General features: G+C 36.5%; 1 protein-coding gene across 4 annotated transcripts in view; it reads left to right on the forward strand.

Moving 5' to 3' along the window:
* LOC149741535 (potassium channel subfamily T member 2-like) overlaps positions 1-14,435 on the forward strand; it is a 31,616-nt gene that overhangs the window by 16,184 nt on the left and 997 nt on the right. For 3 of the 4 annotated variants that reach the window (XM_089893086.1, XM_089893125.1, XM_089892935.1), the window contains 23 exons: positions 89-221; positions 279-413; positions 477-560; positions 1,091-1,185; positions 1,612-1,795; positions 3,068-3,170; positions 4,142-4,340; positions 4,901-5,078; positions 6,062-6,165; positions 6,547-6,696; positions 7,006-7,229; positions 7,558-7,660; positions 8,020-8,128; positions 8,446-8,573; positions 9,112-9,228; positions 9,376-9,420; positions 9,883-9,987; positions 10,833-10,971; positions 11,356-11,544; positions 11,938-12,142; positions 12,840-12,954; positions 13,496-13,586; positions 14,214-14,350. In XM_089893086.1, coding sequence (XP_089749212.1) covers positions 89-221; positions 279-413; positions 477-560; positions 1,091-1,185; positions 1,612-1,795; positions 3,068-3,170; positions 4,142-4,340; positions 4,901-5,078; positions 6,062-6,165; positions 6,547-6,696; positions 7,006-7,229; positions 7,558-7,660; positions 8,020-8,128; positions 8,446-8,573; positions 9,112-9,228; positions 9,376-9,420; positions 9,883-9,987; positions 10,833-10,971; positions 11,356-11,544; positions 11,938-12,142; positions 12,840-12,954; positions 13,496-13,586; positions 14,214-14,350 — 3,072 coding nt within the window. The remainder of the gene's footprint in view (positions 1-88; positions 222-278; positions 414-476; positions 561-1,090; positions 1,186-1,611; positions 1,796-3,067; positions 3,171-4,141; positions 4,341-4,900; positions 5,079-6,061; positions 6,166-6,546; positions 6,697-7,005; positions 7,230-7,557; positions 7,661-8,019; positions 8,129-8,445; positions 8,574-9,111; positions 9,229-9,375; positions 9,421-9,882; positions 9,988-10,832; positions 10,972-11,355; positions 11,545-11,937; positions 12,143-12,839; positions 12,955-13,495; positions 13,587-14,213; positions 14,351-14,435) is intronic. The other variant, XM_089893008.1, reaches the window with a different exon arrangement.

Genomic DNA, 14,435 nt, shown 5'->3' on the forward strand with positions numbered 1-14,435 from the left:
GATCAGGAATTTTAGATATAATGTGCTAAAGGTGTCCCATCTTCCCCACGGCAATATATAATTTAAAAAAATCCTATTTATGTACCAGCTGTGGCATGTGCGTACGAATAAACACAACAGACGGACCAGACCAAGTAAACCCATACTGGACGGACCAATACACGTTTTCGTGGACGTTAATTGTTTGGGTTGATCGGCATACAGTTATATGGATAGTACAGGTAAACACAACTTGATCTGTTTCAGCTGTTTCCTTTAAACTTTATCCTTCAACGCAGGTGGTTTTGGCATTTGTGAGTTGTTTTCACGAGGTATTGAATACTTTTGTGCATTACAAAGGCAACTTATCACAACAAGTTTTCAGCTTCACTTGGTTTATTGAAGCGGCATGTTCTTTCACTTTTATGGCAACTGTAAGTATATTATTTGCAATAAATTACGGAACAATGCCTAAATATAACTCGTGTTTTGTCTAGGTTTTCTGGGAGCCTTTACGCTGTTTGTTTGTGCCTGTTTTCCTGAATATTTGGCTGGCTAAAAGTGGATTGGAAAGCATGATAGTAAGATTGTTGTTGTCCTTTATGCATTAAACATACATGGAAAACAGAATTAGGTCTTAAAACAGACAATTTCCCTTTATAAATGCTGTTTTGCATTATATTATACAAAATACACTTTTGAGAACACATTAATTTTCAAAAACGAAAAACACGAGCAAAGAAATTAAAGCGTTTTGAAATATAAAATGGTAAAAAGAAGCCCAATAATAGAATTGAATTTAACTTGCTTTATCCTCGCGTCGTCGACAAATTATAACACGGGTATTCTGTTTTATACACCTCGTGCCAGCTTATAAGTTACCATCTATGTAACTTTATGGGTGTTTATATGGCTGGTAAATTAACTAACCCATTAGTGACCACTAGATTGAAGCAGTTGTCGTTAATTATCTTGCCCAAGGACACATGCGCCCAAAACGGTAGCAGCGACGAGCCGTGAACCCATTACCTTTATATGCAACCCTATAACTACAGAAACAAATATATTCACTAAGCCATGTCTTAGTTATGCTTTAAATTGTGTTTTCCAGAATGATTTGCACCGAGCCGCACACAAGCAACAAAGCGCCATGTTTAATCAAGTGCTGGTTCTTTTATCAACTTTAATTTGTTTATTTATGACCTGGTATGTTCATGCCTCAGTGCCCTTTAAAATATAATTAAAAAGCTAACTTATAATTTCGGTAATTTAAACCGGCCTTACGTATAAAATAGCGTTGTTAAAAACTTAATGAAACATTTGTGGTTATTATGTGCTAACTGTATCCATCTCACCGCACAGTAATATATTTTACTGCTTTATAGAAGTATAGTACTGTGGGTAAGATGGGACATTTTTAGCACATACCATCCAAATATCTTGATCGTGTTTTAAACAATTACCAAGGTCCGTGAAAAAGGTCTATGAAAGTCGTGAGGATACAGCTTTGTAATTCCCTAAACGTTTTTAGCTTACTACCAAATAGAACGGGAACAAAAAATAAAAAGACGTTTCCATTTTCCCCAACCTACTATATCTGTAAAGAGGTAGACTTATAATTTATAATTTTAGCATTTGCGGCGTCGAGCACCTGGAAAGGGCAGGAAAATATCACATGGATTTGTTTGACGCTTTCTGGTTTGTCGTTGTGACATTCAGCACCGTGGGATACGGAGACATTACACCGACAATATGGCCGTCAAAGCTACTCGTGATCATCATTATTTTTGCTGCTTTGAGCATTATTCCAAGCCAAGTAAGAACACGAGTTTTGAGATTTATGGTTTTGCGGTCAAACTTACGTTTCAGATTAACTTTGTGTAATACGTCAGCTGGTGGTTGCTATTTATATTTCTTGGTGTCTGGATAAGATTTCTAAATCATGTCCAATAAAAAACCCTTTAACAGATATTTCTTTTGGCAAACCTTTAATATAAAGCAGTTATAACACAAATTAAATACAAAAACGAAGATCAAAATAATTAAAACAAAGATAAGAATTAAGGGAATTAGCAGCAAAGCGACAGGCGTTAAAACACGCTACTGATAAAAACTATTAAGTAAAAGAGTCAAATAAAAGCGCGGCTGCTAAACCCACAATGTAGTACAAATGAACTTATATGAGTTGTATTTAATTCAAACAAATTAAAATGAAATTGGAAAACTGTTCGTTAAAACAGCAATATAACTTTCAAAGGCGGCAATTAAAAAAGCAAATCAAGTTTCACATTACATTTTTTTATGTTTTTTGACTTTGGACCATTTCCAAGAACCGTCTAGACTTTAACCGCAAAAACATGCGGTTCAATTATTCCATTTAAAACAACTCTTCTGCACCCGTGACCATGAACTTCACCGAAACGCATTTTCAGTTCTATTCTAAAATGTCACCAAGCTTTGACATTGTTGTGTGGCTAAGTTAACAGCTTTCGTTGTGTTAGAACTCATTAAATATTTAAACCTTTTATGCCCACTGTAACCTTCGTTATTATTAATGCCTACTGATATTTTCCTGATATTAAAGTCTGTTAAATTATTCATTACACTTTTGTGCAAGACCACAAAGCAGTGTTGAACTCTGTGTTTATACCTTGTGTCGGCCAATGTTATTCTCTGTGTTACAAATGTATAATTGTTAATAGTTATGCTATGGGATTTAATATGTCGTAAAGGGCCTTTGTATTCGCCACGTGAAATTTACCGTACATTTAGCTTACCGAATTATGTTACTATAAAGACATAGACGTCAGTCATATAGCTATAACTCTAGCGTTGCATGGCAACGACAGTCGCTATACACGGGTGCTCTGTTTTAATGAATGAATGTAACTTACTTTATCCTCGCGTGGCCGGAAAACGACAATCGTTATAACACGAGTGTTGATACACCTTGTGTCAGCTTACGAGTTACCACGTATGTAACTTTGTAGGCAATTACTTGTTTGCATTTTAAAGGCTAAATTCTAAACAGCAAAATAAAGCACCACTGGGTTGGAGCAATTTTTATAATGTTATGATTATATTTCAGCTTGAACAAATCTCATTCTTGTGGTCGGAGCGGTTAAGACAAGGAGGGGAGTACAGCAGACAGCGAGCTAAGACTGAGAAACATGTGGTAGTTTGTGCTACAGGTAGGATACGTGATTGTAACGGGTGGACTTTGAGCCTATTGGGCACGTAAGTAAAACATCGAACGGGCAGAATACTTCTTCGGACGACAAATATTTCATTTACAATTCATTCACGAACATGAATTCGTATTCTTAAGTAGTAAAAAGTTCAAAGTACGACTCGCATGCTAGAGGACTTAAAATATAAGTCCCAATTTGGTAACGTTCGTAGAAACATCCGTGAAGTCCCAATTTGGTAACGTTCGTAGAAACATCCGTGAAGTCCCAATTTGTTATCGTGAGTAGGAACATCCGTGTTATAACTACTGTCGTTGCCACGCCAGGTCAAAAAGGTACATTTCCCATTCGAAATTTATTGTCATTTATACCGTATAGTTTACCCATACAGCGACTTGCAGGGGCTATAAAAGGGTGCAAATCTCTCTTTACTTTAATAAACTTGTTGGTAAAATATGGGTTTTCCATTTATTCGTTCATACAATTTATTTATAATGTTGCCATATACATTGATTCCAGAAAACACAAGTCATGCAAATTGCCGTTAAGACTAACCCTAATGCTGATGCAAAATTAATCAAGTTAAATAATTCATACAACACAAGCTAAAAGATGTTGCGCGCTCAGACAGCATAAGCTTCTGGGCTCGTGTTAAAATGTTTTGCATTGCAATTAAAATCGATTCTGCTAAACGAAGTTACATGTGCATTTCGAATTCAATTTTCAGATCGTTAGATTAATGAATCTAATTATTAACACTTCGTAAATCAATTGTCAACTGCTTGAAAGTTACAATTACGCAATCATTTTGGCGTAAACCGCATAATCACATTGATTTGAACTCGCTTTAAACTTACTAGAGTTGTAAGCATAGTGTTGACTCTGTGTTAAACATGGAGTGGGGTGGGGGAGATGGGACATCTTTTCAATATATTAGGCACGAATTTGAGTTCTTTAACTGTTCATTTTTTTAGTTCTTCGAATGGATGTCATTTTGGATTTTCTTAATGAGTTTTACGCCCTGCCCTCTTTGCAAAAATACTACGTTGTCCTGCTGTCCCCCTGTGAGTTGGACGGCCCGCTAAAGAATTTCCTACAAGTGCCCATTTGGGCCGAAAGAGTAATTTATATCCAAGGCTCCCTACTTCGTGAAGTTGACTTAGTAAGAGTCAAGTAAGTGTTTAATATAACATATTTTTTATTTACCTTTTCGAAAATGATAGCGAAGATCATGTTATTGAAGAACAAAAAGAAAGAAATTAACAGCAAAACATTAGTTGTTTAAATACGCTATGAATAAAAAGTGTGGGAAAGAGTGCCAGTTTAAAACATGGCTGTGGCGCCTAAGCGCTGTTGTACTTTAGTTACTTATACCAGGATAGGGTTGGATTGTACACGTTATCTTTTTTTCCGTCCCATTTGTCAGTAAACAATTAATATTTACAGAATCATATACCAGTCCTTGCGAATCCAAAAAAATGTTTTAATTGTTTAAAACACGATCAAAAAAATTGAGATTCAAGTTGTATGAGAATAATAGGTATAGAACAGTTCAACTCGTATAAGGAATTTATAAAATAATAATTTTATTTGTCTCCTCGATTACGAAAAGATTTAGAAATATTTTGAAGGAAATGACATGACATAGCAACAAACAACAGTTGTTGCAACACGTTAACAGATAAAAACAAACTTATTTTTATTTAACATTTAACATATTCATTGTTTCTTAGAATGGATGCGGCCGAGGCCTGTTTTATCCTGACGTCACGACAGGAGGTAGACAGAGTTGCCGCAGATGAAAAGACAATTTTAAGGGCAATGGCTGTGAAGGATTTTGCGCCTAAGTGCCCTCTCTTCGTGCATATATTACGCCCTGAAAGTCGGCTACATGTACAGTTTGCTGACACGGTATATTTATTAACCATTTAAAGATATATTTAGGTGGGGAAAGACAGGACACCATTTCATTTTATTTTCTTGTCTAATTTGGTAGTGGACAAGGAACATTTAAAGAATTACAAAACCATATTATGACGATTTGCATAGACCGTTGTTAATTGTTTGAAACACGATCAGGATATTTGGTTATTATGCCCTCAAGTGGACCTGTCTTCTCCCACCTTACTATAAAGTATGTAACAGTTTTATATTGAATATTTAAATAAAACAAAGTACAGTAGAATGGGGGAAGATATGACACATTTTCATTCTATTTTCTTGTCCAATTTGGTAGTAAGCTTCCCTAGACCGTTGTTAATTGTTTAAAACACGATCAGGACATTTAGATATTATGTGCTAAAGGTGTCCCATCTTCCCCCACCCTACTGTATAAAAAGTTTTACGTGCCAACAAAATGTTTGTTATGCTATCTTAGAAATGTAGTATGAGAATATGGTGGATCATGTTAGTCCCATATAGTAGGTTGGGGTAAGATGGGAATCTTATATTCTGTTTGATCGTGCCATTTGTTAGTAAACAAAACACATTTAGAGAAATCTATATCAATATCCACACGACTCAAAAATGGAGTTTTCATTTGTTTTGTTTTTTTATAAAAAAAACAGCCTTTTTATTTTTTTATTATTTTTTATTTTATTTTATAAAAATAAAAACAAAATTAGGGGAAACGTAGAATATTGTGTACCACCGGTATCCATCTTACCCCACGGTGCTATATATTCTATGTATAAAACGTGTCTATTTCTCGTTTAACGTGTATAAGGTGTGGGATTCCACTTGGGAATTATGTAATACTCATTCCTTGCGTACTGGCCTACTGGGACACATAGTGTCATGACATATACGTGTTCTATAGTGCACTATGCCTAATGGTATTATACACCTCGTTTATTAATGTTTACTGATAAAAAAACCACATTATATACTCAAAGGTGCTTTGTGATGAAGAATTCAAGTTCGTACTGTTGGCGATGAACAGTTTTATACCCGGTATCTCTACTGTGATAACGTTACTGGCACACACTTCAAAAGGCCAGTAAGTATAGCGACTATCAATCTTTTTCAGTTTAATTTTTTGTAGTTTTCCGTGCCCAAAGAGTATGGGTTCACGGCTTGTCGTTGCTACCGTTGTGAGCGTGTATTCGTCCTTGGGTAAGACACTTTACGACAATTTGCTTCAACGCAGTAGTTACTTTGTGGGTTGTTCCAATTGTCAACGATACAGAAACGCAATCACCGCGGTAACTTGTAAGTTACATACGCGGTAACTTGTAAGCAAACACAATGTGTAAGAAAACGATCATTCGTGAACGACGATCGTTTTTTGCCCACGCGGGTGTAAAGCAAGTTAACAGGTTTCCGAGGGTATATTTTCCGAGCTTTTTAACTGACCCCCTTCCCCGTAATTTTTTTCCAGGGAAGGAAATAACTTAAACTGCCGATGGAAAAGAGATTTTGGACGGAGCGCAGGAAACGAAATCTATAGCGTGGTGGCGCAAGAGAGCAAGTTTTTCGGGGAGTACGTTGGTTCAAGTTTCACCGAAGCTTCAGTGTCTGCACACTCCAAGTAAGAGGAGCAACGATAATGTAACATTGCTTAGTATGTATCCCTATCTATTTAATGTGCTAAATAAACGTGTAGGCGTGTTACTTATACGTGATGTACGTACATTCGAATATCAGTGTGTTTGTCTTTGGGCAAGACACTATCGCTTGTTTCAACCCATTTGTTCTTCCCAAGGGCTCATACACCGACAGCGGTAGTAGCATCGAGCCTTGAACCCACAACCTTTGGGTTAAAGGCAGGCGCGCTTACCGCTGTGCTACGGCCGTAACGGCGCCGAAGAAGGATAAATGTATTTTGAATTTTTGTTAGGTGTGGAGCAACTCTCATCGGAGTCGAGCGCTCCGGGGAGATCCTAATCAACCCCGGTCCTAAGTTCACACTGGATGAAGAAGATGTCCTCTTCTACATCTGCCTTACTCAGGAGGAAGATGCGATCATCGTGGAAGGGATGCATGAGCAGCAGCACTCTGGAAGCCGGAGGAGCAAACGAGAGTCCGCAGGATCAATACGGAAGATTGATGCGGATGAAATTGGTGATTATGTTTTTGCAAATTATAAATATGAATGAATGTAACTTATTTATCCTCGCATGGCGGGGAAACTGCATCGTTATAACACTGGTGTTCTGTTTCACACATCACCGCTTACACGCCTATGAATTACCATGTATGTAACTTTGTGGGTGATTAAATATTATTTTTATACGCCTAACCTATTTTTTACTGAACTACGACACGTTTTATAATTCTTTGAATGTTCTTTGTTTGCTACCAAAGGGGGGCAGAAATATAAGCTATTACCACAACAGTCTAGCAAAATTAGGTAATGTTATAATTTATTCGAATAACCTATTTTTTGCAGTAAACCAAAACATGCTACTGACTACCCAAGTCAGCGCATCCCAAAGCGAAATCTTTACTGACGAGACAGCAGAACCATACATTACTTCAACAACCTTGAGAGAGTAAATACCTATAAGTTAAAATTAAATGATTGAATGAATGTAATTTGCTTTATCCTCGTGGGGCAGAGAAATGACCGTCGTTATAATACAGATATTCAGTTTCACATATCTTATACCCGATTACAAGTTATCGCATAAGTTTACTTTGTAGGTAACTCATTTTTTATGTACATGGCTGACAATTAAAAATAACTGAAGGGGCCATTTGGTTGGAGCAAGAGCCGTTAAATGTCTTGCCCAAATGATACAAATGGTAACAGCGTCGAGCCTTGAACCCACAGCCTCTGGGATAAAGACGGGCGTGCTAACCGCTGTCCAACGGCGTTAAAAATTATAGAATTAATCTCTTATATTTTTAGGACCAGAATCGGCTTCCCTCCTGTGTCTCCATATATCGGACACTTAACGCCAACTATGTGCCATATTCTAAGGGACCGAGCAAAGCTGTGTTGTATGCGAATGGACAGGGTAACGTATAGATAAATAAGTTTGCTAAATCCGTGAAAAATGTTTTATATACGAACCGAACCACCGAATTATAATAAACATTGTAAATTTATGCTTATTACTATATATAGTAGAGTAATAGTTATGCTTATTACTATATATAGTAGAGTGGGAAAAAACGGAACAGTTTTTTGTATATTCTACTAAATTGATTAAGAAGTAGAGTTTTTTGTATTCTACTAAATTGATTAAGAAATGGAATAAAAAGTTTTCTATTCCCCCACCCTGCTATACTTCATAATTTCCATGCAATAAATTTTCTACGTTATTATATACAGCCATGCGAGCATTGCCGCCATACATCAGCTTTGCATTACAAGTGGTCCACTGCCCCCATCATTATAACAGCGGAGTTTGCAGCTCAAAGTCTCTTCAACGTTCTTATTCCCTTGCGAGCTCACTACAGGTATAAGCTGTACTTTATGTGGTATACCATGGACTACTCAATACAGCAGTTTAGGTGTATTTATAGGCCCTGTTTTATGTGGCCCATGTATATAATAGTATAGGTTTGGTTAAGTGGTCCATGTTTTTTTTTCACTTTTAACGTACCATTTGGTTGTAAGTAAAGAACATTTACGAGTTACATGAAACCCTATATATCTTTGCAAGTTTTGGTACATTAGTAGTTGCTAAAAACACAGGAAATGTGAGACATTATAAAGTAGAGTGGGGAAAATGGGACATATTTTTGTTCTATTTTCTCGTCTTATTTAATGGTAAACAAAGAACATTTAACAAACTATAAATCTGTTTCCTCTCTTCTGCCATAGATCATTGTTAATTGTTTAAAACACAATCAGGATGTTTGCATATTGTGAGCTTAAGGTGTCCCATCTTTATATGTGTTACCAAAGTGAATCCAATTTGGGCATTTTGCACATAATAACTTCATTCATGTTTAGTTAAACAGAATTACCCACTAATATGCATTTCTTCTAAAGACCTATAGGTTCCATACACCCTGTGGTACTACTGCTCGAACACTCTCCTGAAAATGCGTTCCTGAATGCTATAAGCTGTTTCCCAATGACTTACTATATGCTGGGTAACATGAACGGGTGAGTACGTTTGCAGTCAGCAATCTGTTTCATAGTCTTGTCCTGTTCTGACCGGTTTTAACCTGAAAAAATTTCATCATTGCTTATAACACGGTGCGTGTATTTAACGCTTAACTCCATCGTATTTATGATTATCTGCCGTGGCAGTTACGGAAGTACACGTAGGAGTTATCACTCCTGCCGACAGACTACGTAAGTTACCTCAAGCATGACGTAACGATTGATGACGTATGTTGGTGACGTAACTTCAATGTGTTTGCCTATTTTCATGTCGTTGGCCTACAGTCTTATTTTCAGTAGCATGTATTTGTTTAAGCTCACACGCACGTGTATTTACTATTAGCAGTATAGTAGGGTGTGGGAGAAGATGGGATACCTTTAGCACGTAATATCCAAATACCCTGGTCGTTTTTTAACAATTAACAACGGTGTATGGCTGTCGTGGGAATATGGTTTTATAATTCTTTGAATGTTCTTTGTTTATTTCAAATGGAACGAGAAAATAGAATAAAAAGGTGCCCCATCTTCCCCCACACTTCTATATTTTTTGTGGCAGGTATACCACGCTGTAAAATATATGTCATGTTATAATTTAATCTAAACAGTTCAATGCAATGTATTGGAAAGCATTTTAAAGTACTCCAAACGTTTTAGATTAGATTCGTTACTGAACGCTGGAGTTACAGAAGCGCATTCTGTAATTATTATTGACAGGGAGACTTCTATGTATGCAGAAGAAGCTTACATGGCGGATTCAAGGTACGTATGGCCTTTACTGGAACGAATAGATTATTGTTGTAGGAATATGGCTGTACAATGGCTATAAAAGCCAACCCCCTCTTTTTGTATAGTAGTGTGGGGGAAGATGGGACACCTTTAGCACATATTATCCAGATATTCTGATCGTGTTTTAAACAAATAACAACGGTCTATGAAAGTTATGAGGACATAGTTTCGTATTTCTTTGAATGATCTTTGTTTACTACCAAATGGGACGAGAAAATATAGTTAAAAAGTGTCCCATCTTCCCCCATCCTACTGTATAATAACTTGTTTTAATTAAATTCTTGTTTTAATTACATTTTCGTAACTCAGCGTGAGTTCACCCACGGCCTACTAGAGTAAAACTATCTAGTAGGCCGTAATTCACCATTTGACAACAGTAAGTATAAAATAATTTACTATATGTTGGGTGCAACAGCCACGCTATTTAATTGACACTCTTTTCCACACTTTTTATCAACTGTAGTTTTGCTGTTGATTCCTTTCTCTTCCTTCTTTAAATATTATGATCTTCGCTACCATTTTCAAATAGACAAATTTAAGTAATATTATGTTATCTTATCATAACTGTTGTATAGTAGGTTGGGGTAAGATGGTCCATGTTTTTATTTTATTGTCCCATTTATTAGTAAACCTTAAATGTATAATATTCAAATACCCTGATCGTGTTTTAAACAATAAATAGCAGTCTATCGGGGTCGTGAGGAAACAGTTTCTTAATTCTTTAACTGTTTTTTTTTTTTACTACCAAATGGAGCGAGAAAATAGAATGAAAAGGTGTCCCATCTTTCCCCATCCTACTATACATATGTATTTAATAGGCAATTGGTCGCAACACAGACGATGTTTCGCTTATTTCCTCGAGTACCAGCTTGTCTTGAGTTAACACACGCCAGTAATATGAGGTTCATGCACTTTGTTCCACCTAACCCTAATGTTGATGCGGACAATTATAGAAAGGCAAGTTAAAATACAGTGTGTGCTAATACTTATAACGTTTTGTTTTGTCAAATTACTAATACGTATACCTTAAAGAAAATAGGTGACAGTTCAAAAGGCATATACCAAACATTTTTTTCTTTAAAAAATGTAACCTTTTTGCTCCAACGCTGGGTCACTTATGGGTTGTCTTAATTGTCAGCCATATATTTAAGAAAAACCACAAAGTTACATACGTGGTAACCCCCTAAGCTAGCACGAGAGGTAAGGAACATAATTAAACGCCCGTATTATAACGACCGTCGTTACCCGGCCACGGGAGAACAAAAGTTACATTCATTCATTCAATATAATAAATCGTCGAAGAGAGATAGAATAAATCGTTGAAGTTGTTTTTTCACGCAGGTACGTGACCGAGAAAAGTCGTGCAGTCTGCCATATTTGTTCCGTGAGGCATTCGTTTCCGGCAAAGTGTTCAGTTCAAGCATGCTCGACACCCTACTTTACCAATCCTACGTAAAGGGATACCTTTGTACGTTACTGCGGGTAATGCTGGGGTTACAATACACTTCTGGGTCAGGCCATTTGACAACAGTAAGTATGAATTCGGCCCATGTTATGAACCGTGTTACGAAAATGGTAGTAAACTAAAAACATTCAAAGAATTATAACTCCATCGTAACGACTCCTATATAGACCGCGGTTAATTGTTTAAAACAAGGTCAGGATATTTGGATATAGTAAAGTGGGGGAGACGGGAAACCTTTAGCATATAATATACAAATATCCTGATCGTGTTTTAAACATTTAACCGTGGTCTATAAAAGTCGAGACGATACCGTTTTATAATTCTTTGAATGTTTTTTTTTGTTTACTATCAAATTGGACGAGCAAATCGCATAAAAAGTGTCCTATCTTCCCTACCCTACCATATTATGTGCTAAAGTGGTTCCGTCTTCCCTTACCCTATTAAAACTTCTCTTTTAGCACAAAGTCACGTCGCACCAACATGGGAAAACATACCACGAAATGTTCAAAATCTTGAGCCGAAAATCCGGGAGTATAGTGTTTGGGATATATCGGTACGAGGAAAGCGCTTCTGCTGCGTCTTCTCTCACCCATTCTTTCGTTATGGACGAAACGAATCAAGGGGGCAAATCGCTGTCGGTGGCCAGGGCTGTTCGGACTAGCGGTGAGTATCAAAATTGGCAATTTTTGAACTTATCTTTTAACTATAGCACAGTGGTTAGCACGCCGTCATTGGGCAAGACACTTAATCGTTGTTGTTGCTCCAATCCAGTGGTCACTGATGGGTTGTCCAAATTGTTATACATAATATATAATGATAAAAAGTAAGCACGCCTGCCTGTAGCCGAGAGGTTATTGGTTCAATGCTCGTCGCTGCTACTATGCGAGCGTTTATGTCATTTGGCAAAGAACTTTATCACAATTGTTCAAATCCATTAGTTACAAATGAGTTGTTTAAACTGTCATTGATGAATAATCCTAAAAAAATCACCGCCCACAAAGTTACATACGAGGTAACAAGTTGTATGAACAAAACATCCGTGTTATAACGACTGTCATTTTCCTGCCGTGCGAGGCTAAAACAAGTTACTTTCAACTGGCATTGTTTCCCGCACTTTTTATACATAGCGTGTTTCAACAACTTTTATTATTATGCTGTTGATTTCCTTTGCTTCGTATTTTAAATAACGTGATCTTTCGCACGGCCTACTATATAGGCTCTTTAATTTCAAAAGTAAAATGTGAAATATCCGGCTGTATCTCTAGTAGGCCGTGAATCTTCGCTATCGTTTTCAAAGACAAATATAAAAACTTAAAAGGTATGTAATGTTATATATGACATTCATTCCTCTTACTTGCAGTAAAAGGTGCAGCTTTGGTTGGTGAAGTCGAAGACGACGCAAACGTGGATACTCCGAAGAGACGAAGACCGAGTGCCATTAGTCTGTCTGCCATGAAACAGAACTTCCGGTCAAGGTGAATGCAGTCACATTTAAACTGATTTCGTATATGGTTACTATACGAGTTATACACTAGTCAAAAGTAAAATAAAAAGTTTATAATAATAAATAAATCATTTAAAAAGTTTTTTTGAAGGTGTTATAAAAACAGTAGTTTTATGTTAAATATAAAAAGCGAAGTAATACACGATTGACAACTGTAAACATGTAGTGGGAAAGACGAGACAACTTTATCACACAATCTTTAAATATCCTGATCGTGTTTTAAACAATTTACAACGGTCTATGAAAGTAATAAGGATATACGGTTTTATAATTCTTTAAATGTTCCTTAATTGTTTACTACCAAATGGGACGAAAAAAAGAATCTCAGTGTGTCCCATCATCCCCCACTCTACTGAATTACCTGAACGCGGTAGCACCACGGGTGTTGGGCCAATATGGGCCAATCCTGGCCTATATGAAACCTAGGTCCCATGGCGTGCCGCGATGCGAGACCTCACCCACATGGAATAGAATATTAATAAATCCTGTTTAAATAACAGAATTATGCTTAGATTTACTTCCACGAAACGTCAGAGCATTCGCCGTCTCCACCAAATACATTGTTCGAAGTCGGAGAGAGAAAACTTAGACGACATGATCAGGGTTGGTAACGTTAAAACATAATTTCTAAATAAATCAAACTTTAAAATTTATTCTCACACTGTTAACTTCTTAATCACTTTTTTCTTTTTTCATTCATTTTTTATCATAACATTTTAAAATGATAAAATGGCATTTACCCATATTTTCTGTCTATTTGTATTTTTCTTATTAAGCCTACCATTTTTTTACAGATAACTATGTATTTTTCCCAATTACTAAATCATGTTTTTACTATGGAAACCACAAAATGTGACTGAATCTTATTATACAGGAATGATATTTTCACCCGTGTGTATAAACACATAGTGGGGTTTGGGAAATATGAGACAACCTTTCATTCTATATTTCGTCCCATTTGGTATTAAACAAAGAAAATTCAAAGAATTATAAAACCGTTTCCCTACGACTTCCATAGACCGTGTTAATTGTTTAAAAGACGTTTAAAAAACTTTTTTTCTCGTCAGAATTATAAAACCGTATTTCTGCGATTCTAAAAGAGCGTTTTAATTTGTTAATAGTACGAGTCGGGTACTATAACGCTATCTTATCCCCACAGTGCTATAACTGCTATAATAAACATTTTAAAGAAGTATAAATTGTTTAAACTTTAATTTCTATTATTATTAGTCACGAATGCGAGAACTTGACCTTGACAGTCACCCACAACCAACGAGGCACACCGAAGATTTTCATAAAAACAGTCAATTCGGTTACATCTTGTTGAACCCCCCGCCTGAAACAACAGTCAAAGACGGCGACGTGCTGTAAGTTTATGTCTCAATTGCGCATACCACTACATTTGACCACATAGTAAAACAATAGGTATATATAGTATGAGGTGGGGGTAGA

This window comes from Ciona robusta, chromosome 1 (assembly GCF_009617815.1).
Source record: "Ciona robusta chromosome 1, ASM961781v2".
In the NCBI taxonomy this organism is placed as follows: Eukaryota; Metazoa; Chordata; class Ascidiacea; order Phlebobranchia; family Cionidae; genus Ciona; species Ciona robusta.